Source organism: Vombatus ursinus, unplaced genomic scaffold, assembly GCF_900497805.2.
Source record: "Vombatus ursinus unplaced genomic scaffold, bare-nosed wombat genome assembly UNPS02014172.1, whole genome shotgun sequence".
In the NCBI taxonomy this organism is placed as follows: domain Eukaryota; kingdom Metazoa; phylum Chordata; class Mammalia; order Diprotodontia; family Vombatidae; genus Vombatus; species Vombatus ursinus.
Window position 1 is genome coordinate 2,532,354 of NW_020953950.1, and position 26,318 is coordinate 2,558,671.

At 37.0% G+C, this 26,318-nt stretch overlaps 1 protein-coding gene across 2 annotated transcripts in view; it reads right to left on the bottom strand.

The window, feature by feature from the left end:
* PRDM2 (PR/SET domain 2) overlaps positions 1–26,318 on the bottom strand; it is a 195,575-nt gene that overhangs the window by 160,739 nt on the left and 8,518 nt on the right. For both annotated transcript variants that reach the window (XM_027859786.1, XM_027859787.1), the window contains exon 2: positions 20,757–20,830. In XM_027859786.1, the coding sequence (XP_027715587.1) occupies positions 20,757–20,765 (9 nt within the window). In that variant the 5' untranslated portion in view covers positions 20,766–20,830. The remainder of the gene's footprint in view (positions 1–20,756; positions 20,831–26,318) is intronic.

A 26,318-nucleotide genomic window follows, 5' to 3' on the forward strand; every position in this document is an offset into this window, starting at 1 on the left:
ACTCCAAATCTATAACTTTCCACCGTACAAACACTGTTCCCTCAAAAATGAGATTGGATACATTTAAGTTAATAGTAATTTACTGCCTTGTATAAAATCGTTTGTATGTAAAGTCACCAAAAATGAAAAATTACGATTATAAAACTACCAATCAAATTGTAGGAGGCATTAAATTGAGGGTATTAAAAACGGGGATGGCACAAAAGCTAAAAAAGAACAATTTTAACTCACTACCAGAAAATTATGAGGAGGAAAAAGCATTACTCTAGCTCCTCCTGTAGGCTGGGAAACAACGTGATGCTTTTTCATTTGATCATTTCATTACAAAATAACTTTTTCTTTAAAGGAAAAATCAAACACTACAGATATCTCAAAACTACTAAGATGACATTTTGTATGTCTGCTGCCATAGCACTGAAAAGGAAAACCATCAGTCAAGGATTTCCAAAGGAACCATTCGAGACAAGGTGTAAATTAAGTACTAATTAGATGAATTGGCTCCCATGTCACAATTAACCACCCTGAGTATCCCACTTGAATGTTTCTTCTTGGCCTGGAGGGGATATTGTCTAAGCCAAGGCTAGCCATGTCTAGCTGGAAAGCTAAGAAGTGGCCCAGCAAGAAACCACCATAACTGTCACCCAAAGATCATCCCATTGCATCTTGGAGATACTTAACACCACAAACTTGGCAACCAGGTAATTAACTTTTTGAACCATAGCAACTCAAAAACTGAGGTATAGAGAAGTTGAAATCATTATTAATGGAAGAAATACCCTCACTTTATTAAATCACTGGTACGTGAAATAAACATATGTCAAGAATAGGAAATTCTCTCAATCTGGAAAATCTGAGCATTCAAATTTCTATCCACCAAGGGGTCATTTCAAAGAAAAAAAAAAAACTCAAAACAAAATTTTATTTAAACTATAAAAGCCAAATCATTAGACACATGTCTCATCAGCAACATCCTACCTAGCTAGAGAGACATGAGATGGTTTCTGTGTAGGGATCAGATTATGGTACTTCACACTGGAATGCAATTCTTTCACTACCTATATCAGCACCACACAAACTCAGCTAGGTATAAATCTGTTAACAGTAGCTACATGGCACAGTGGATAGAGTGCCAGGCATGGAGTGAGGAAGACTCATCTTTGTGAGTTAAAATTTGGTCTCGGACACTTACTAGCTGTGTGACCCTGGGCAAGTCACTTAACCCTATCTGCCTCAGTCTCCTCATCTATGAAAAAAGAGCTGAAGGAGGAAATGGGAAACCACTCCAATACTTTACCAAGAAAACCCCAAATGGGGTCACAAAGAGTCAAGATGTAACTGAAACAACTGAACAACAATAAAAATCTGTTAAGTCACGGAATTTTTGAGCTGGAAGTGATTTCAGAAATTGCCTGGTTCACCCCATACCCCTTCATTTTACAGATGAGAAGAAAACTAAGTTCCATAGATTAAATGACTTTCCCTAAGCACAGAAAGGTAAACTGAGGAGTAGAATCCAGTTCACCTAACTTGCCTTATATCCTGTTAAACTCCCTTCTCTATTGAGAAGGGCATGTTCAATGCTCAAACTATGAGTTATCCACCTCTGTTCCAATTTCAGAGAACAGAAGTTAGACCCTGTCCAGGATGAGAGCAATGAGCTAAAAAAGGAAGAGATCCCTGGCTAGTTCCCATGACTGGAAAGGAGAATAAGGAGAGCAGTTCACATTTTATATAGCACTTTCAAGTTTGCAAAGTGCTTTATACAAATTATTTCATCTAAGAAACTCAATATTAAAATAACCAGGAGAGAGGCAAGTTCAAACATCTAAGATTCCTCTCCCACACCCAGTAAGTTGGCCAAACTGACCCAAAAAGAAAACAGTCACTACTGAAGAGTCTGTGGGAGGACACATGCATTCATACACTGCTAATAGATCTGTGAACTGTATCAGTCTTTCTGGGAAATATCCAATTATGCAAGAAAAGTGATTCAGTTGTTCTTGCTCTTCCAAACAGCAATCCCATTACTGGATATATAGCCAAAGGAGGTCAAATGCCTAAAGAAAAAGTCATTTTCTAACCAAAATATTCATAGCAGCATTTTTGGCAGGAAAAAAGTGGGTATCCATCAATTAGGGAAGGCTGCATGTATTTCAGTATCTAAACCATCATAAATTAAAAATATGCAGAATTCACAGAAACATAGAAGACTTGTATTAAATAATGCAAAGTGAAAATAAAACAGAACCAAGAAAACACACATACACCAAAATAATGTAAGTGAAAAAAAGAAGATATAAAGAAGTCAAATTGTGAGTACCTTTTTTTCCTTAAGTTTGGCCTTAACACCAAAAAAAAAAAAAACAAAGTAAAAAAAACTGGCATTTTGGTCTATGTATGGTGTGTCTTTTCCTTCCAAATAAATAACAAATTCAACATGTAACTTTCAAAGCTATCTTGTCTGTATATAATTCCTTCTGACCTTCCCTCATTGTCTTCTGCGCATTTTCCAAATAAACCATTTCAGTTACCCTCCTCTCTTTCTCTTCTTTCCTTTTTTATGGGGGAGAATTTTGGGAGGGATGGGGGATACTACTATATACTAACCTTTTTCACTTTCAAACTTGGGGGACAGAGGTCAGCATTTATTTTTAATTCCCCTATCATACACCCCCAATTTTAAAAAAATATGAAAATAAAATCCTTATAACAAATAGGCAGTGTCAAGCAAAACAAATTCCCATATTGGCCATTTCAGAAAATACCTGCCTTGATCTGTACAATGAATCCATTACCTATGTCAGGAGCTGGGTAGCATTTTTCATCACTATTTCTCTGGAATCATGGGTTGGTTACTGTGTAGAAATGAGTTCTGAAGTCTTTCAAAATTGTTTTTAAAAAAAACATTGTTATATAAATTGTTCTGCTAACTTCATTCTATATCAGCTTACACAGGTTTTTCTGAAACCCTCCATTCCCCTCTCTCCCAAACTTACTCTTCCTAACTTCCCTATTACTATCAAGACTACCACTATTCTCCTGGTCACCCAGACCACATGTGACCTCATGGCCGAAGGTTTCTCACTCCTGACCCTGGTGCTAAACCTCCATTCTGTAAGAAACCTTTCCCAGGCATCCTAGTGCCTTCCCTATGAGACTACCTCCAAATCATTCTGTATATACTTTGTTTCTGTTCTGGACAGAAATTCTGAGGGTTCCATACTCATATTGGAGATCTGACCCTTATCAGAGACACGTTATTAACAAAGTTGTGTTTTTCCCTCCCAATCACCATCTTAAAGAAAATATTTTTTAAAGAAAAAAATGAGGTAGAGTGTTAGAAGAGAAGGAGAAATAAATACAGCACACTGCTTGAACTTGTAAAGTTCTGGGGCAACTCATAGGCTGGGGGCCCCTATCTACAACCAAGTAAGTCACCAATGATAACCATAATTATCCAGGATGTAATATGACTTTGGCATCTTATTTGACAATGGATGTGATTTGTATAGCAAAAACCTATTAAGTATCAAATAGCCGCACCTTCTCCAACAGTTCATTAACCCTTCCATACACAGGAGCAGTCCTATTTTGAAAACTAACCAAAAACCACTTTTGTCAAATATTTTGACAAGCTAATTATACCACTCATCCCAAACCTCCAAACCCACAGTAGGCCCCAGTAAGCAGGGAGCAAGAATTAGTCATTAGATTTCACTTAAAAGTCAAAATTTGGACTAATGACTCTTCCTTCAATGGAGTTCAAGTCTAGAGTTAACATTATCCCTATCTCCCGTAATTCAAAATGTAAAAAAAAAAAAAAAATAATAATAATAATAAATAACAACTCCACTGAAAATATTAATAGACTGACCTCTCAGTTTGTTGTTACCACATATCAAATTAAACCATTTGGAACTATACCCCAAAAGTTACTAACCTGTGCATACCCTTTGATCCAGCTACACAAGTACTAAGCCAATATCCACAAAGAGATTAAAAAAAAAAAAGGAAAAGGACCTCTATGTTCAAAAATGTTTACAGTAGCTCTTTTTTGTGGTGGCAAAAAAAAATAGAAACTAACGGGTTTCCCATTAACTGGGGAATAGCTACAGATATTGTGGTATATGAATGTAATAGAAAAGGTAGATTCAGAGAAACCTGGGAAGATCAATATGAACTGATGCAGAAGGAAATGAACAGAACCAGGAAAATATATACAACAACTACAATATTTTAAAGAAAAACTTAAAGAACTCTGAATGTGCACCTCCTGACAAAGAGGCGGATACATGAATCAGAGCTGCAAAATGAGACACTTTCACACATGGTCAATGTATGGATTTGTTTTGCCTTATGATGCTTGTTACAAGGGAAGGGGTTGTTTTGTTTTGTTTTAATACTGTTTGTTGACTAGTGAAAGTGATACCCAAAAAAGGGGAAAGTGACCTTGAAACAATTTTTAAATGCACAGAAAAGGATAGAAATATTCAAAGGAAACAAAGACAAGGATAACTTTGAAATATATTATTGATTTCATAGTCAAAAAAAAAAAGTATGTAAGCAACTTGCAGTTCCATATACCAGCCTCTTTTTCTGTGCTTGATATATAGAAATGTTTATATTTTTGTTATTTGTTAAGTTCAGAGTAATAAAAAATATATATATAAATGCAAAAAAAAAAAAGGCAAAAATCCTGCCTTAAAATCATTCTCCAGTTGCTTATTTTATGTGTATCTGTATCTTTAACAAAACTGGAAACTCAAGTACAGATACCGAGACTTCTAATTATTTTATCTTCCACCACATAAACAAACACACAGAAGCCCTAAATAAACACTTGTAAAATGTAAATGTAAATGTAAATGTAAAAGCTTGTAAAAATTAATTTTGAATTGAATGTATTACATGTTCATTGTTCAACATTCTTCTAAAAGTGGTAGTTTCTAAAACATTCTATTCACCATTCTAAGAAATAAAATTTTTCTACACAGAAAAGTCAAAGTCAGAAAAGCCCCTACAAACCATCAAAAAAAAAAAATCAAGAAATTTTACCATAAAAGTTATCAAAAATGTTCATTTAAACTTTTCTTCAAATACTTGGTCATTACCTTGCTTGAGGACAGTCTAAATATAATCACGAAAGGTAGTGAGATAGTTTAGTGGATAGAGAACTGGACATGGAATTAGGAAACCTCCAAATCATACTTATTTAGCTATGTAACCCTGGGCAAATCACTTATCCTCTGTTTGCCTCAGTTTCCTCATCTATAAAATAGGGGTTCTAATAGTACCTGTTCTCAGGACTGTTGTGAGGATCAAATGAGGTTAACACCTACCCACGTGACTACTTCCTCTTTCTTCCTGTAGCTGGATCAAAGAGAATGCCCAATTGAGTAGCTCTGGGGGCACAGTTCTAAATAGTGTAATTTGGTATGTGGTGTAATTACAGGTCAGTGAATTTCAAATCTCAAAGCACTACAGAAATGCCAGCTGCTACCAACACCACTCTGATTCACAGAGCAGTCTTATCCCAGTGCCTTGAAAATCAGGGGGTGGAAAGGACTTTGGATGTTCAAAGGCTCAGAAGTACCAGCCAAGTCCTATAAAGTGGGAGTTTCCATACAGACCTGATGATAGCTAAACCGGTTTGCTTTTTTTTAATCACAACAATTTACTAAGGCACTATGAAATACAGGAAGTGGCCACATGGATACAGAATCACATATCCCAGAAATACTGAAATAAATAAGTAATAATTATTTGATTCCTTTAAGTGTTTTATATAACCTGATTGACCTTTACAAAAAAAAATGCCAACTGGAAAACCAGATTCTTCAAACAGTAAGCTAGCCTCAAGCCAAGCTTATCACTAAACATTGTTTTCAAATTTTTATTTTAAAAAATTGTATACATGTATCTATACACACATAGATGTGTATGGATATATTCTGGGTTTGGGTTCCTGTTCTATATTCTATGTTCTGTACTATATATACATATACACACACACACACACACACACACACACACACATATATATATATATATATATATATATATATATTCCTAAGTACAATAAACTGAGAATGGCTTACATACTAAAAAAAAGCCATTACAACTAAATCAAATATTTTTTAAAATCATTACCATAAATAAAGTTGCTTAAATATAATTTAGCTTGGATACAATGCAAAGAAACTGGATGGCCTAAAACTAAGCAATGTAAGTATAAAACATGAGAGGGTATAAGAAAATTTGGTTTTAAAAAGAAATCTCATAACCCTTTCTCTCTACGGTGGGTTTGGTTTTCTGTTTTTGTTTTTTGGTTTTGGTTTTGGTTTTGGTTTTGGTTTTTTTCGGGGGGGGGGGCGTTTAAGCCTGTAGCTTCATTAAAAGATAAATTGATACTTCCTGTAGTATCAATTACTCACAGCCATCAGTAATTAATATTTCTTCAATTATTTAGGTAATGTATATTTTACAGTTCCATTTATATAGTAGCTCCCATGTGTGTCTTGGTAGGTAGATTCCCAAGTACTTTATACATTCTATAACTATTTTGAATGGAATTTCAAAGGAAGAGTGGAAAAAGGAGAGTGGGGAAAAAAAGAGTTGGGGAGAATTGTATTATCTACTACTTAAGCTAGGAAAAATGAAGACCGTGCTATAAAAACTAGTTCAAGAAAACCAAAATTGGATTATATTGGGTGTCCCAAAAGTCATTGCTTTTTAAAGCCATTAAAGCTGCATGAGAGACAGCTAGCTGGTTCAAATAGATAAGAGTACTAGAGCTCGAATCTGGAAGACCTAAGTACAAATCTCACTTCAGACCCTGAGCTAGTCATATAACCTGTTTGCCTCAGTTTCCTCAAATGTAAAATGGGGATAATAACAATACCTATATCCCAGGGTTTTTATGAAGATCAAATGTGATAATATTTGTATAATGCTTAACACAGCACCTGACACATAGTAGGTACTATATAAATGCTTATTCCCTTCCCTTTTCTTTTGCCATAAATACATATCAGCATTATTTTGAGTCAATTTCAAGAGAAAAAGATGGAAAATTTTAGAATAAACTGATTTTGATCAACCAAAACATATACATTCATAAGCACCAACTATGTGCTGGGTGATTCAACTTGCTGAGTCAGAAACAGTCAAGTTTGAAACCTGCCCCAAACACTTTGCAGGCTCTCGTCCAAAAAAAAAAGGTCTTCCACACAAATATCAAATTCTACAAGACTTTCCAGAAGAAATAACAAATAATGATGTTCAATCACCCTCTGACTGTTAATGTTAAGGCATAAAACAAGGAGACAGAAATCTGCCAGTCTTCCACCCCTGAAGAGATGCAGCACTGAGTCCTAGGCCCAAGGGTACCACCTCCTGTTAGTGCATGACACTGTCTTGATTGCTGTCTAAGCCCTGAAATACTGTAGCCCCTCCTGATGAAACCCATAATTACTCAAAAAATTTGGCCTAACTCTCCACCCAGGAAAAACCAAGTAGACTTAGGATGCCAATTGTCTAGTCTACCATAACCAATTCACAGAGTTAGTCCATCAGTGTATATGGGCAGATAGCAAAATGGACAGTGAATTAAGATGATTTTTTAAAATCCAGACCTGTAATTTCATCATTATAAAGAACATCCAAGGAAGAAACCCCTTCAAATAATGCAGATCAGCACCTGATGTACAACTTAAAGCACTAATTAGTTAAGGGACTTATTCAGGGCACAGAGCCAACATCATGGACATGATACCAGGTCTTTCTGACCACACAGCAGGCTCTCTATCTCCACTATGCTTCTCAATTAAACAGAAAACTGGTTTTAAAACAAAATAAAATAAAAGCCACATGACTACATGGAAAATACGCCCTAATTCACACATGAATTGTGACTTTCCTTCTTACATGCTCTGATACATATATACAAACATATATAACCTCTTTAACTATGAGAAAACTTTTGCCAGATTTTTGACATTATAATGCATTTTACATTTCGTCCACTAAATTCATAATTTTATGAATGGCTTTTGCCAAGCCAGAGGAGCTGCTCAGCAATAGAGAGATACATGTAAATTTTGACCTACCATCTCTCTTCCTCATACAACCCACCTACAGCATTACTTGATTTCCCTCCAGAAACTGGTCTAGCTGTGACATTAACTGATGCTACGTGATTAGATCATTCCTCATTGCTGTGAGGTAACTGGTAGGTTTGAGAGGTAGCCTTGTAAGGTACACAGAGGACTGCACATGGAATCAAGAAAAACTCAATTTGAATTCTGCCTCAGATGTACTAACTGGGCAAATCACTTAAGCTCTCTTAGTCTCACTTTCCTCATCCATAAAATAAAGATAATAAGAGCACCTACTTTGCAGAGAAGTGAGGATTAAGTGACATAATATATATGAAAATGATATGTTAAAAAAACCTTAAAACACTATACATGCTAGCTATTATAATTATCTGTGCAGAATTGTTCGGCATACTGTATTTAAAAATCCTCAAACTGCCCCAACCTAGGGCCCAGGCCATGGGTCCATCTATTCTAGGCAATCCCCAGGTGGTGGAAACCAACACCTACACATATGCCAGAATTCAGTAGTTCTGGTATCCAGAAGTGACTTGTGCCTAATATACCATACACCATCTGTCTATGTCAGTTAATCATTAAAAACACTTTATTATGAGCCTTTTACGTGCCACACACTGTGCCAAGTGCTAAGGATACAAATAAGAGAGATGGTCCTGGCCCTCAAGGGACTTTCAATCAAAGGAGGAAAGGCAATATGCAAAAGAAAGCTGAAAGGGGGTGGGTACCTGGAGTGGACGCAGGATATTCCTGTGGGGTCAATCTGAGCCCTCTATAAAGCAAGGCTTTTGGGAGGAGTGTAGCAGCATTTGTCTCAACCCAATACCTGAAAAAGCCCATCAGCACAGCTACCACAGGTGACATCCAACAGGAAACAGACTACTACATCGTGGCATGAAAGTGATCCTGGGTTCTCCAAAACTTGGGAGCATGTATGGTGGCTTTGGTCCTCTCACTTCCACACTCTCCTAGCCCTCTCCCCCATCCCCACAACCCCTGACTCCTGCCATAAAAATCTTTCTTCTATATATAATTTGATGTCCTTGCTCTGCTCTAAAGTCAGTGGTCCCCGATTCCTTAAGAAGTAAAGTTCAAGGTTCACCACAATACTAAGGTGTGCTCACCATGCTATTTGTTAGACTATAATAATCTTGATAGAAGAGAATCTTTCCATCTGCCTTAGCTGAACTTAGTGCCCAACACGGAAGTCTAATCTCCACAAATACATAAAAATGTGTGCTCAAAATGATGACGGACTGTCCATTTGTCATTCAAGGACCAGCCCAGCAGACTGAGGCAGGTTCATCACCAGAAGGCTGGACACAGGATGATGGATTGTTTTGGGCCCTATTAACTCACAATTTGTATGGCGGATTATGATACTCATAAGAAGTAGTATTTGCTGTCACTTGAAGTATTAAAGATGTTTGTTAGAATTATTGCTGAATACCAAAAGGCAGTATAAAAAGAATGACGCAAAGATCCAGTTGTCCACTGAACAAAATGGTGGGCTTATTTTTTAGTACAGAGGAAAGATCTGCCATCCATAATTACACTCATTATGCCCCCAAACCAAGCTTAATTGCATATCCTGAAGAGAACTGTTATCGTGACACCCTAAAAGAAATTAGAGAGCTCCTTACTCTGACCCCTGTGGAATATATACTGCCCTGTTCCCACAAGGATTCCATAACTACCTTGTTCCATCTACTTTCCAAGCCAGAGAAATTAAAAGTGGGCTCAATATTTATCATAAGACTGAGTTATGAAAATAAGTGAAAAGGATTCTTCCCTTTTACTTGCTGAATTTCACTAGCAGAGGCTTTTATCTTATTATGCTCCTCTTTTCAGAGATAATCAAATAGCTATTGAACAAAGTTGCAGACCCAGGATGCAATAATTACTAACTCCAAAGACAAATTTTAGGACATTTCATTAATGAATTTGAAGAAAAGATGAAGTTGTACTGCTACTTCAGTTTAAATTTACAAATTTCTAAGAATTAGCCCGCCACAAATAAGCTGCCATTTCCACTTTTCACCATGTTTATACATGTCTCGATCTCCTTACTTCTTTAAATATTTATTTGCTGTGCATACCCTTTGACCCAACAATAGCACTTCTAGGGCTGTATCCCAAAGAGATCATAAAAATGAGAAAAGGACTCACATGTACAAAAATATTTATAGCAGTTCTTTTTGTGGTGGCAAAGAACTGGAAATTGAGAGGATGCTCATCAATTGGGGAATGGCTGAACAAGTTGAGTATATGAATGTAAGGAATACTATTGTGCTATAAGAAATGATGAGCAGGCAGACTTCGGAAAAACCTGGAAAGACTTGTATGGACTGATGCTGAGTGAAGTGAGCAGAACCAGGAGAATGTTGTATACAGTAACAGTCACGCTGTGCTATGACTATCATTGATACACTTAGCCCTTCTCAGCAATGCAAGGATCCAAGACATCTCCAAAGGTCTCATGATAGAAAACGCTATCAATATCCAAAGAAAGAACTATGGAGTTTGAGTGCAGATCAAAGCATACTATTTGCTATTTTTTTTCCTCTGTTGTGTTTTGTTTCCTCTTTCTGGTGGCTCCTCCTATTGGTTCTAATTCTTCCTTACAACATCACTAATGTGAAAATATGTTTAACAGGAATATACATGTATAGCCCATGTCAGATTATGAGCTGTCTTGGGGAGGGAGGGAGAAAAAAATTTAAAACTCAAAAGTTTATGGAAGTGCTTGTTGATAAATCAAAATAAATTAATAAATCAGAAAAAACAGTACCCTCATAAGAATGAGGAATAAAGTAAACTATCACCATAAAAAATAAATATTCATTTGATTAAAAAGAAAGGGAACAAGAATTTGTTAAGTGTCTACTATGTAACAAGCACTGTGCTAAGCTGTTTACAAATATCTTATTTGATTAGGACTAAGCCTAGAGAGGTTATCTGAGACAGGAATGGGCGAAAAGAGAAGGCTAAATTTAATATTGCTCATCACGGAATTCGTATTTCATGTTTCATGGCACTCCTGGAATGAACTTAGGACAATCATCATAATTAGGCTTACCGGGTGCAGGTATACAAAAAAATCATTAAAATAATCTTAAATTATATGAACAACACTGTATTTGCCAAGGTTTGGCAAAAGTCTTTTAGCTGCTATTCTGAGGACAAAATTTTAATATATTATGAATTAAACAAAGATCTTATAATGAACAAAGCATTAATTCCAATAATTAATTCTTAGACAAGATCTACAACAACTATGAAGAATCTTATATAAAGACTCCAAGGGAACAGGAAAAATTACATAGGGTATCTGTGTACACCTCTTCTTCCAAGTAAGAGATGCGATTTATATACTTTCAAAGGTTAGCAGGTCTATTAATTTGCCAGTGTGAAGAAAGATCCCTCAAATATTGTGCTACTAAACTCTCAATAATTAGGGATTTTTGTTGTTGTTGAGTTGTTTTTAAGTCATGTCTGACTCTCTGTGACCCCATTTGGGGTTTTCTAGGTAGAGACACTGGAGTGGTTTGCCATTTCCTTCTCTAGCTCACTTTACAGATGAGGAAACTGAGGCAAACACAGTTAAGTGACTTGCCCAGGGTAACACAGCTAGTAAATGTCTGAGGCCAGATTTCTGAACTTACGAAGATGAGTTTTCCTGATTCCAAGCCGTGCTCTATCCACTGTGCCACCTAGCTGCCCTAAATTATGGACAGCTAAGATGAAACAATGATCATGAACTACTCAACATAAGGTCTCAGATTCAAATGCAACCCAGATTTAAAGCATCAAGTGAACAAGAACTGCCTTCTATCAAAGACCTAACAAAACACAAAATTAGCCTGTGGCCTCTTTTTAAGATCTTATTGGATATACTGAACAACATGATAGGGCAAGCACCAGACAACTGGTCAGGATAAGAGGATTCTCTTCACCTGCTAGGACTTGTTTCCCCAAAGCAAGGAAAAGCATTTTAATTGAAATTTTAAGTTGTCAACAAACATGATTAAGTGCCTGCTATGTGCCAGGCACTGTGCTAAGTCCTAGGGATACAAAGAAAGTCAAAAGGCAGTCCCTGCCCTCAAGGAGGTCACATTCAAATGGGGGAGACCACAAGCAAACAGCTACATACAAAAAAAAAGACAGGATAAATGGGAGAGGGGGAGTAGTCTCAAAGAGAAGCAATGAAGATGAAAGGCTTTTTGCAGGAGGTGAGGCATTAGCCAAGACTTGAAGGAAGCTAGGAGGCAGAGAGGAGGAAGCAGAGTATTCCATGCATGAGGGAAAGCCAAGGGATGCCAGAGTCAGGAGATGGGGAGTCCTGTGTGACAAAAAAGGAGACTAGAGGGTAGAACAAATGTAAAGAAATAAGGTGCAAGAATACTAGAAAGAGGGGCAGTTAGGTGGCACAGTGGATAGAGCACCAGCCCTGGAGTCAGGAGGACCTGAGTTCAAATCCGGCCTCAGACACATGACACTCCCTAGCTGTGTGACTCTGGGTAAGTCACTTTAACCCCAATTGCCTCACTTAAAAAAAAAAAAAGAATACTAGAAAGGCAGAAAAGGGCCAGGTTAGGCAGGTCTTTAAAAGTCAAACAGATGATTTTATATCTGATATTGGAGTCAGTAAAAGGAAGGCACTGGAGCTTACTGGTGGAAAGCATAGGTGATATGGTCAGACCCGCACTTTATGAAGATCATTTTAACAACTCAGTGGAGGAGAGACTACAGCAGGGAGAAAAGAGGAAGGAAGATCAACCAACAGCAGGCTATTGCAATAGTCCAGGCATGATATGATGAGGGCCTAGACCTAGAGGATGGCAGTGTCAGAGGAGCAAGAGATGGAAAGATGCCATCCAAGGTAATAGTGACAAGACTTTGCAAAAGACTATATGGGAGTTAAAAGTGGGGAGCTGAGGATGACATCTAGGTTGTAATTCTTGGTGACTGGGAGGATGGTGGTACCCTGAACAGTAATAGGGATATTAGAAAGAGGAAAGGTTTGTGGTGGGTTGGGAGGCTGGGGAGTAATGAATTCAGTTTTGGACATGTTGAATTTAAGAGGTCTATGCAACATCCAATTTGAGATGGAACATGTCGCTTAATAAAGACACCCCAGTGGAGCTACAGGTCAGGGTAGGAACTCAGCTCAAGATCAAGGAGGAGTCCTTTGGGCATCATCTTACTCAAAAGTGCAGCACGGGGCAGAGTCTTGCCTGGCACAAAGTCCCAAATCAGAAACTAAGAATGGAAATACGAATAAAAAGACGACATCAACTACTATTTTTTTTAAGTTATTAATCTAGAGATAACCAAGACTCCAACCCACAGAAAAAGATTAATTCCACAAGTACAAAGCAGAACACAAAGGAAAAAAATATGAATTTTCCTCAAGAATTACATGAATGCCACCAAGAGATTAAGCAAGAGATTTTTTAAAAATTAAATAAAAGCTCTGGAGGAAAGAACTGGAAGGAGAATAAATAGCTTAGAACAGAAAGTGGTAAACCTTATCCAAGTAATGGAATCCCTGAAAACTAAAATAGATTAGAAAGGAACCAATGACTCCGTGAGACAAAATCAAAGATTGAAAAATAGAAAATAAGGTTATTTCATATCATGAAACAACTGACCAGAAAGACCCTAAATACACCAAAATAGTTATAGTAGTATTTTTTTATGGTAGCAAAGCCTATCAATTGGCAGATGCCTTAAAAATATAATGAATATTAATGTTGAGAAAATGGCAAATAACATGAATAGAGAAGCATACAAAGACTTATATGAACTGATGAAATGAGAAGTAAGGTTAGCCAGGAAACCAATATACACAATGAATGGCACAATATAAATGGAAAGAACTACAAAACAATCAAAGATGAATGTTTCAAAACACAAGAATGACCCCAAAGAAGAAACATAAAAAGATACACAATACACAACACACACACAATACACAATACACACACTCTCACACTCACTCTCTCTCTCTCTCTCTAGCTAGCTCTCTCTCTCTCGCTCTACTTTGCCAAGGCGGGACGTTCTAATGCACATGGAACAATATATATATATTGCCAGACTTTTTCCAACATACTGATTTTGCTAGGGTTGTTTTCTCTATTTCCTCCTTTTAGTTTTTTTCTTTTAAAAAGTTCTTTACTCTATGGGATGAGTCTCAAGGAGACAAGGAAAAATATAACCCTCATCATACATGTGCATAGTCCAACGAAACAAATTCCCACACTGTCAATGCCTGGAAAATTATGTCTCTCTGCATTTTAGGTTCATCACTTCTCTGGCAGGTGAATCAAACTATTAGAACCAGAGGGCAAAGTGAAAACCTCCTGAAAGAAAGCCAAAAAGCAAAAGTCTCAAGCATATTGACCAAAAACCAGAGCTTCCAGATCAATTAAAAAATACTCCAAGTAGCCAGAAAGAAAGGCCTCAAATACCAAAAGCCACCAACACATCACAGGACACCTGGAAGCTACTGCTAACAATAAAAGAGATCTCAGAATACAGTATTCCCAAATATCGAGACTCAGCTCCTGGGGAAAACCTTTTATCAAGAGGTGCCTGTATTTCCTCTCCTTCAATTATAAATTCTCTTCAATCTGGCTTCTCCCCTCATCATTCAGCTGAAGAAAACAGCTCTCTCCAAAGTCACCAATTCACTGTTTCATTGCGAACTCTAATAGACCCTTTCTCAATCTTCATTCTTCTCCACCTCGCTTCACTCTTTGATACTAATGTTCACCACATACTCCTTTATACTTTCTCCTCTCTAGGTTTCCATTAGACTGTTCTCTCCTGGTTTTTCTACCTGTCTTACCACCACCTTCAAAGTCTCCTCTGCTGGATCTTCATGGAAGTCATCACCACTGACCAAGGATTCCTGTCCTTGGCCTTCTCTTCTTTTCTCCCTCTATAGTATCTCACCATATCATATCAACTTACATGTGCGCAACTACCATCTCTATGCAAATGATTCCCATACCTAAATATCCAGCTGTAATCTCTTTACTGAGCTCCAGATCTAATCACCTTTGAATATCTCATACTTTATGTCCTTTTGACATCTCAAACTCATTACATTGCAAAGCAGAACTCATTTTCTTTCCCCAAAAAAGCCTCCTTTCCTTCAAACTTTCCAATTAATGCCCAGGGCACCATTATCCTCCAGAAGTCACCCAAACTTGCAGGTACCATGGCTTGCAAACTGGGTGTCATACTGAACTCCTCCCTCTTACTCAATGCACATGCACAGTCTGCAGTCAAATCCTATAGTTTCTACCTTCACATTTATCTCATATGTATTCCCCTCTTTCCACTCACACGGCCACCATCGTTGGATAGAATTCAGCACTTCTCTTAAACAAACACAATAGCCTTCTAACTGGTCCTCCTGTCTCAAGTCTCTCCCCACTCCAATTCATCCTCCTTGATTTCCCTAAAGCACAGGTCTGACCCCCTCTCTTAATCTACTCAGTAAATTCCAGTAGCTGTCTCTTTCCTAAAGGATCAAATAAAAAGTCTTCGGATTGTAATTTAAAATCCTTCACAATGCGACACCTTCCTAACTTTCCAGTCTTCTACTTTACCTCATTCCCCTCTACATACTCAATGATCTAGCTACACTAGCTACAGCTATTTCTCACACACATTTTTTTTAAAAGGTCATAATGTATATTCACTCCCCACACGTTACATTCTTCACCACAGTTAAAACTGAAGAGTTAAAGACATTGCAGGTGATGCTACATTACAGGTGACCATCATTTTGTTTCCTGCTAGTCATCTAGAACACTCAAAGCTCACTTTATCTCCCCAGGAGGCTTCCTGAAAGCAACAGGGGGAGCTGCCCTTTCTAATTACAGAGCCTTCAATTTTGCGATAGAAGACTGAGACACTGTCAGCTTGCCCCGATCATAAATTTCATGATTCACATGATTTTCAATGAGGGATCCAAACTACTGGGAGCATGGTAGCTAATTCCAAAAAAGATCATAAATTTCATGACCCATATAGCTAGCTCTGCTTGTCTTCTCTTCCCCCCCTCACACCTTTACCAAACTATCTGATCATGATGAGTGATTTCCAATGAGATATCCAAACTACTGCGAGCATGGTAGCTAATTCCATTGCTACATGGGCAACTGCAACCTCACCTCCCTGCAAGTTCCCATAAAATGCTGCTGGTTGCCAGTTTCATGAATCCAACAGCAGACCAATGAAGGTTGCTGGCTCTGTTGTCCCTCATCAGTCTCACCCTCCTTGCACAGTAAAGGAGAAATCGTGCAGACATTACTCTCCAGTAGAAACCTAAGTGCCCACGGTCACCTATGTGCAAAGGGACAGTGATATAGGTAGTGGATGGGTGATAAGACTGATGCACGAAGCTCAAGTCTCTCCATCTGGTGAATGAGAAATAAGAGTCACACACAACATTCTTTCTTATCTTCAGCCTCTTTGCTTTTGTACTGCCCCCCATTCCTGGAATGCCCTGGAGGAGAAGGAGGAAATAAGTATTTATATAGTACCCATTATGTATACCAAATACTGAACTAAGCACTTTATAAACATTATCTCATTTGATCCTCACAACAACCCCAGGAGGTGGATGCTGTTATTATCCTCATTTTATAGCTGAAGAGACTGAGGCAAACAGAGGTAAAGTGACTTGTCCATGGTCACAAAGCTGGTTTAAGTGTCTGATGCCAAATTTGAAGTCAGGCTCTTGACTCTAGACCCCAAGCTCTATCCACTACACAACCCAGCCACCTATCCACTACACCGCTCATCTCTCGGCTTCCCTGGCTTACTTTCAACACTCAGTTTCTGTAGGATTTTTCCAGGTGGGAGGAGGTAGAGCTTACTATTTCTTATAACTGGCTTGCAGGAGAAGAGTATATAAACATGTTGCCCAAGTTTTACAAATTGCAGGCCCAATTTCTTCTCTCTCTGTTGAGCAAAATGCTAAGTTTTGAATGCATCAGCTGCATCCCTTAAGTTCTGATATGCTGTCTCATTATCATTTTCGCTGGTGAAATTTTCTATTGCTTCTATAATTTGTTCTTTGAACCAGCAAGTCTTTAAAATTACGTTATTTAGTCTCCAAATACTTTTTAATTCTTTCTTTAAAGGTCCTTACCGAATATGTTTTTTATTGCATTATACGATAAGTACATGATGTTGTGTTAAGTATTTCTTCCTTTTTTTTACACTTTTGGTAAGGTCTTTATGCCCCAATACATGGTCAATTTTTGTTAAGTTTCCATGTTCAGCTGAAATTCTTTTCTACTACCATCCAGTAATCATCAGAGATCTATAATCATCTCTAGTTTTTCTAAAGTTCTATTCAAGTCCTTAACTTCTTTCTTGTTTATCTTCTAGCTAGATTTGTCTAGATCTGAAAGGGGTACATTAAAGTTGCACACTATTAATTTCCCATTTTATCTCTTTATCTTATCTATATTTATCATAACCTTATTTGAAATCATGACTGCTACTTCTACTTTTTCCAAGTTCAGATGAAGCATAAAACATTTTGCTCTAGACCATTTTAACTCTATGCAAATCTTTTGTGTTTTAAGTGGGTTTCTTGTAAACATATTGTCAGATTCTAAGCTTTCTTATACATTCTGCCACCCCCCTCTGTTTAATGAGGGAATACATCATATTCATATTCACACTTATGATTGGATAATTGTGGATTTCCCTCCCTCCTGTCCGCCTGTAATTTTTCTTCTCTTTGTACAAATAAGATGGTGATAAAAGAAAGGGAGCTTGCCCGACACTTGTGTTTCCCCTCTGTCACAGCTTCTTCTTAACCTGTCCCTGATTCAGGTTTTTTACTTTTTTTCCTTTTAATCTTCCCTTCACATTCCTCCCTCCAACATTTAAGTTTGTTTTGCTTATAACTATTCCCTTACCAATCCTGCCCTCCTTCTTATACTCTTCTCTACCCCCTATCTTTATCTGATTCAGACAAAAGTAAAAGGGGACACTGAACAGGAAAGGGCAGAAAAAGAATGACAGATCTTAGCTAACAAGCAGGCAGCTCAGTTATAACCTAAAAACTTATCCACACTCAAGTCAAGCAAAAGTCTCATTTAGGAAGATCAAGGGTTAAGTATTGCTGGTGAGGTGCCAGAGCTAAATCTACAGAGGAAATTTGCTTAGCTACCAAAAGGCAATACTGATGACATATCTAAGCAAACTGATAAATAAAGCAAACTGATAAATAAAGATAGTTTAGAGGTTCTATTGTTTCCTTTGAGGGAATCATTACAGGAACAAAATGATAATACTTCCTTCTTTTCTAGCTCCTTAAAAATGAACAATTATAAGAATTAACATACTATTTCATCAAGTACTATACTTGCCATAACCAACCTAGAAGAATGATCTTTTTAAATAGCTTTTTAGGTCCTTTGAAATCACATCTGGAAACTGAAGTTCCTCAAAGCATGGTTTATTAAGTATTAAAGAACATAATATAAAAAATAACCCAACCCCAAAGTCATAACTCAGTTGTTACCTATACTCACAGTCAATCCCAATTTAACTCATTTTTTAAATATCCAAATTATTTCATATAGAGATATCTATAAAGTCCTTAAGCACTGACTTCGCATTTTCAACGTATGAAAATTAGTAAGAAGCAAACAAATACATAATTTATCCAAAAAGAAAATGGTGAAAACCCCTTGAAAATGAAAAAAAAAAAACTTTTTTCCTCATCAAATCAAACAGGTTTGGTATGATGACCAAGACCAAATATGCAACTAACACTCTTCAAATAATAGGAATATAAGTAAAGTTGGCATAAATTCAATGAAAAAAAAGTGAACCACTCTATTTTATCCAAACAAATGTTTATTTCATCACCACTTTGACATTTAAATTATACCCAATTCAGAAATGTGCTAACCATTAGTCAAGTAAGATGACACTTCTCAGTTATATTACCATGTGACATCAAAGGCTGTTCTCCTGCAGTTCTGATGTTAAAACTTGTCAGAAGCAAAATAAAATCGTAAAAGCAACAGAGAAAAAAAGATCCATGCAAAAGCACTTTTGAACACTGTAAAAACTATACAAAACAAATCTAACATAATTAGAATGCCAAACTGAAAATGGGAAAGTGTCACAAAAGTTTTCCTATTAGAAATAAGGTATTATTCTTGGCCTAATATTACAAGTAGCCTGATGCTGAAACTCCACTTACATCTGGAAATAAATAATGACTTAACAGCCGTGCAGCCCCAGAACCCCCAAGATCTGGCCCTTCTAAAGCATTCAGAGTCAGTCTGCATCCAAGACTAAAAGACTGACCTGAGTGCCGAGGCTAGGAGAATAGTAAGCTCCCTTGGGCTAATACTCAGTGCACATTAAAAAAAAAAGCAAAAACTAACAATGAGAAATAAAAATCTATGACTTATGAATACAATTTTAATGGGATAATATTCCAGAATTCATCAAAATCTCTTTCCCCTCCCCACCCCCATTTGCAAAAAAAAAAAAAAATCGCCTTCAAAGAATGTCAGTAAATCTGCTAGTCTTAAAATAATAAAAACCACCTGCTCCATGTGTTGGCCAGAACCCTTTCTTTAGATGTACGGTATTTCGAATTACAATAAACAAACATTTTGATTTTTAAGACATAATTAAAAGGAAAAAAGATTCTATTTCCAAAAATTAAAAAAAAAAGCCAAGAACTACATCAAATTTGCTTCACTAATTAAGTTATGATGATCAGAACTGTGTGAAAATATAAATAACAAAAAGTTATCCCAAAATGGCAGAAGACTGGGGAGAGGAAAGAAGGCCAAAAGAGATGTGCTTGTGAGGTTCGTGATATCACACTAACTTGTGAAAATGATATGTTTCATTCTTCACAACAAAATGTTTTTGATTTTGTTTTGCATAAAATGGCATTTGATTTGAAAACATGATTCCTAACATTCTAAACACTTTCCATCATGCATGATACGCACTTCCTATAATAACACCTTCCATGCTACTGACATGATTGTGCCATGATGGCTTTAACCTCCAAATAATCCCACACCCTTGTAAAGGAAAAGCAGATTACATTTAAATATCTATCCCTTGATTTTATTGCAATAGCAGGTCCTTCAGGACTTTGAACACTGAAATTCTCTCACTGGATCTGACATAGGTTTTTTTGACCCTACAACAACTTGCAAGTCCCCATTTTAAAACAATCAAGAATCACCAAAAATGAAGGTGTTAAAATAGAAGTCAACAGCTTATATAGTGTAAGAAAACCATCATCAGGAAGGGAAGGTCTGAAATGGGTTCTCAGAAAGCATCTTGGGGCCAGTATTTTATAGATGATACGATGGCTCTTTTGGATAAGAGCACTAGCTAAATGTCAACACAGTCAACTAAAGACAACAACAACAAAAGAAAAACACTAAACTTCACAAACAATGCACACTGTGAAAGACAATGGATTGATTAAAGATATTAAGAAACACAACTACACAGTCTTACATTCTATGGGGATGGATGTTGTGTTATTATGTCTGTTAAGAAGTAACTGGACTAACATCTAAGTAACGCACTTTTATAAATTCTTATTGTCAAACTCACCTGATTCATTTTGAATTCCTGTTGTGTTCTGTAAAGATACACACAACAAAGAAACTCCTTTGATTACATGAGTCCTAAAAAGAAAAACAGACAATTGTAATATGTACCTACCTACAAATTTACAGTGATTCAAACCCACACACAGACACTACAGAGCTGCTCAAAGGGATATTCATAAAGCAACTCTACACCAAACCAACGTCAATCTGAAATGAGGTCTCCCCATCAGTCAACTTTGCTACCACCAACCGTAAACACGGATCTCACTAATCCTTCCTATTTCTACATCACATTCTAAAGCTAAAAGTAGACTTATTAAAAAGGACGACATCAACCTTCTGATTTGGGATTTGCATCATTCTTAATAACAATGAAATCAGCTTTTTTAATATCTAGAAGCAAAATTTTAAAATGCCCCTCTTTTTTTCAATTAACATTAAATTTAATGGAAAGTACTCTTTGACATTATTTTTGTTTTTCAAGTTCCTAGAGTAAAGCAAGAGGGTCTTAGGGCTTTATGGCACCTTATAAGTTTATATTTTCACATATGTAGGACCATAGGTTCCAGAGCTGGAAGAGATCTAAGAGATCATCTGGTCCAATATCCATTTTATAGATGAGGAAACTAAGGCCAGGAAAAGCTAAGACTTGTCCATAGTCATGCAGTAGAATAGACTAGGAAGCAGGCAACCACAAGTCAAGTCTTTCGCCCATTTGTCCAGCATTTTTCATTAGCTTCCCAAAGCAATGCTAGATGTTTAGAAACAAGTCAATCTTGGAGTAAATGCAGATGTTTTGATGGAATATACTCTCTAAATTCAACTTCTGATGCAATATTATTTTCTTTTAATTAAATGAAGCTAAATTATCCACAATAAAAGCATAATTGTGTTGATAGCATAATTAATCACAGGCCACAGAATAACATTACTCACAAAATACACATGGTATATTTCAAAATACAATTTAAATTAAAATGGCCTATTTTACCATGAGGATTCTTTCTTCATTTAGTTTGGAAACAATGTTTTTATTTGAAAAATATGCCACTTCAAATACAACTTTCATTCTAATATATTAAAAGTTTTGGGCTCATTTGTGTATACGTGTATACACACACACACACACACACACACAGTATACATACTTATATACACACACAGTGTCTCCAAAGTTTTGGGGCAGTTTTAGGCAGAGTACATATTTTACTGAAACTAATTATTCTATCTCTAAGGAATTGAGAGCTGAAAGGGCCTAAAAGAACATCTAAACCAACATTCTCCTTTTACAAAGGGAAGAACTCAGACCTAGAGATAAGATGGCCTGTTAAGTAGCAGTTCAGAATCTAGACAAAATTCTAACTCCAAATCCAGTTTCTCTCATACATTTTCTTTTCTACCCAAGCACGCTTGGGCAAATTATGTAACCTCTCTGATTTTCAGTTTCCTCATCTATAAAATGAGCTGTTTGGCCTAATGGCCTTTAAAGTCCTTTCCAGATCTAAATCTTTCCTTATCTTACAATAGACAGCTGCATAACTTTTGTTTATGTCCCCTACTTGATGTTTCAAATTAAATTAAAATTTAATTATACTATCCTTTGTGAAAGATACTGCATAGCACATGTCTTCCCGATCCTTTAAGGATAATGGATTTGAACTGATCTACCAACCTGACCTTCCTGGTAAACAACAAATGGCAAGATGGTTGTTGGTCATTTGAACTACAGCTTCCAGTTGTGAAAAAGGACAAGGCTAATTGTTACAAAGACTGGAACCTGTGGCCTTGGTCTCACTTCATCAGCACTGTGCTCTTAACCAATATGGATATAAAAATAAAGCATGATTTAGATTTTATTTTATAAGTTTTTAGAATTTATAGTAGAGTTTACATTCTACTAACACAGAGTTTAAGAATCCCAGAATCATCTCCATGCCACTACAATGCATGTAAAGAAAACATTAGCGAAGGAAGACAGCATGTAATTTAACAAAAATGAATGTAACCTCTTCAACAATCAAGTCATTATCATGAACATCAATTAGAATAACATACAGTAACATAGTTATGGTGTTCTATGCTACTACAATATATTCAGTTCCTTGCCTTTACATTGAAACCTCTCCCCCAACCCCACACAGGTGGGTGGTTGGGACTAGTGACCCCTAGCCTACACTCCACACAGCACTCTCCTGTCCCTGCAGAATGCTGAGTGTGCATCTTTCCCCCCCCTCTCCTGGCCATGTCTATTCTTCTGTTATTCTCTCCAATCTGCTCTAGGCTGTCTTTATTCCTCTTTGTTTCTGTCTACTTCACCTCTGCTGCAAAAAGCCAAACAATTGTGTCCTTTTCATGCCAGTACTCAAGTACTTCTTGGCTTTGGCACTGGCAGAGCTTGGCTTGGGAAACCATCATCAGTTTCTGAGAATGTCCTTTTCCTCAGGTTGGCGAACCAGCCAAAAATGACCATCTTCCAGATTCTTTAAGTTTTGCATCCTCAGATCTTCTACAGCAGGGGTTGGTCATTAAACTTTATGTCACAGACCCCTTTGACTTTCATACATTTATGTACATATAAGTTGCATCCTAGCCAAAAGTTCTAGATGTATGATTCTCACTGACAAGTAGCCCTGACTTCCATTACCCTCCCTCTCTTCAAAATGTTTTCCATAGGGGGCAGCTAGGTGGCGCAGTGGATCTCTATCGACTGGCCCTGGAGTCAGGAGGACCTGAGTTCAAATCCAGCCTCAGACACATAACACTAGCTGTGTGACCATGGGCAAGTCACTTAACCCCATGGCCTGGCCAAAAAAAAAAAACAACAAAAACAAAATGTTTTTGATATACAGTTTGCTAAAGGTGTGACACTGCATAAGGTATCATAACACTAACATCAAAGTATTTAATGTTCAATTCCTGACAAGCAATATAGCCAGAGAGCCCCAGGTTGAAGCCCTACCTCCTACACTTATTGATTATGTGACTCTAGGCAAGTTACTTAATTCTAAGTTGTAAAATAGCTATGATCTACACAGGCAGAGAGAATTTTCCCACTGGGAGTTCCCCTTACATAAAAGAAATCACTGGTACAGGTCCTACCCTCAAAGTCAACTTGAAATAACTCGCTGTCAAAATAAATTAAAACCAAGAAAAAGGGGTGGGGTGGGGGGAGGATTGTCTAACTAAGATGGGTAGGTATATCAGTAGTTGCAGGATAGCTACAAAATCAGATTATATCCTTAACTTGGACAAAAGGTAAAGTAAAAGTTACAATGCCATACACTTTTCAGGTGCAGCACTTTGTGAACAGATCTTAGATCTATATTCTCATTACTATACACATGCTTAAGAGATACTATATTAACATTTTAGCAAACATGAGAATTTCATCTATAAATCTTAGGATGTGAGAAACTTTACATGCATACTGAAATCCTATTAATAGGTATCAAATTTTAATTTTAAAAATGGTAATAAACAAATTGTAAAGAACCAAGTACTTTCTACTTTTCCTCTACCTCACTTCCCTTCAACCCCAACCAAGTACTCTTTGATCCAGTGACACTGGCCTCCCTGCTGTTCCTCCCTCAAGATACTCTGTCACCAGACTAATGTGAATTTTCACTGGCTCTCCCCCATGGTTCCAAAGCTCTCCATCATCTCTACACTCTAGCTCCCTGGCTTCCTTCAAGTCCCAGCTTAAATCCCATCTTCTAGGAGATGTCCCACCTAATTCCCCATAATGCTAGTGCCTTCCCTCTACAAATTATCTCCAATTTATTGTGTATATATCGCTTGTACAGAGTGGTTTGTATGAAGTATCCTCCATCTCCCTGTGAGCTCATTAGAGCCAGGAACAGTCTTTTGCCTTTTTTGTATCCCCAACACCCGGCACAGGACCTAGAACACTACAGGCATCTAATAAATGCTTACTGACTAATGAGGATGTCAAGAAAGGCCTGGCAGTGCAGCTATGCTTTGAAGGAAGCCAGATGGACAGAATTCTATTTTTCCCATGAGAAGAGCATGAGATACTTTGTCAAATGTTTTCCAAAGTCTAGGGACTAGACACTGCCACCATTAGTCCCCATATAATTATCAGGGCATCTTCAGAAATATTACCAACTGCAACACAAACTGTAATGACCAATTTTGGCTCAGAGAAGGGCTGATGACATATCATTCCCTCCTTTCTATAGAAAGGTAAAGGACTACAGATGGTGAATGATACAGTGTGTGTGTGTGTGTGTGTGTGTGTGTGTGTGTGTGTGTGTGTGTGTGGATAAATGAATATGTACATATACATATATATCCGTGTATTATCAAATGTAGTCACTTGTGTTGGTTAGTTTTGATTATTTTTTTCCTCCAATTTACAAAGGAGGTTCATTTAACAGAGAGCTGGGAAAGGATTTAAGTAAAAACAAAAAGAAGGAATTAATAATAAAACTTGTCTTTAAAAAATTACTAGCTAATAGCATGACAGTTGATGGTAAAGGTAGAGAACAGAGAACTACCTATACACTCCAGGTAAATATTCCAATGTCTGAGTCAGCCAAGTGTCAGACAGACATCATAAATAACAAACTAGATGGAATAACCTCTGGTGGTCATTCACTGATGCCCAACAGATGAGCATTTGTTTCTACTGTACAGATGCAGAAACTGAAATACATATAAATTATGTGGAAATTCCAGCAGTCTGCAGAGATATGGGGCAAACTACAACCTGAGTTTCAGTTTCCTTTTCTATAAAATTAGGCTGTTTCACTAAAGTCCCCAAGGTCCATTCCTGCTTTTTAAGTTCCATAATTCTCTGTTTTCAGGAGAAAAAGTGTACCATATAAATAGTTCTAGGTAAACCAGGGATTTGCTACGTAAAATACAAATTTTAAGATTTTGAGCCATTTCTGCAGCATAAAAAACTCAACTTACCTACGTATCTGTATTTGAAATTACTGTTGTTATCACAAGGGAAATGAAAGAAATTAAATAAATTAGAGAAATAAATATCTTGGGGCAGCTAGGTGGCGCAGTGGATAGAGCACCAGCTCTGGATTCAGGAGGACCTGAGTTCAAATCTGACCTCAGACTCATAACACTTACTAGCTGTTTGACCCTGGGCAAGTCACTTAACCCCACTGCCTAGCTAAAAAAAAAAAAAAAGAAAAAGAAAAATATCTTAAGCCACTCTAAATTGAGTGTTTTCTAGTTCTATTTCCATCTATTTTCCTTTCTGAAGTGTTTCAGTGATTTTCATTAAAAATTACAATGGTTTGAAAAACGTCCATAGGTACCGATTCACATCTTTTGTAAAATACTTAGCCATCTTTCCAAACCCCTAGTGTTTCTTCATACCTACAATGAAAAAAAGATCACTGCTCCACTTGGACTATTCAGATTTCTTACTACATAGCTACATGGCAATGTCCAAATAGAAAGGGAATTCCCATATTCCACAAAGATCCATCCCACTTTTTGAGATATCTGTGCCTTCTCAGAGGAGTGAAAACATCATAACATCTGGTGCTTGTCATACCCTCTGTTCTCATTCACCTGACAT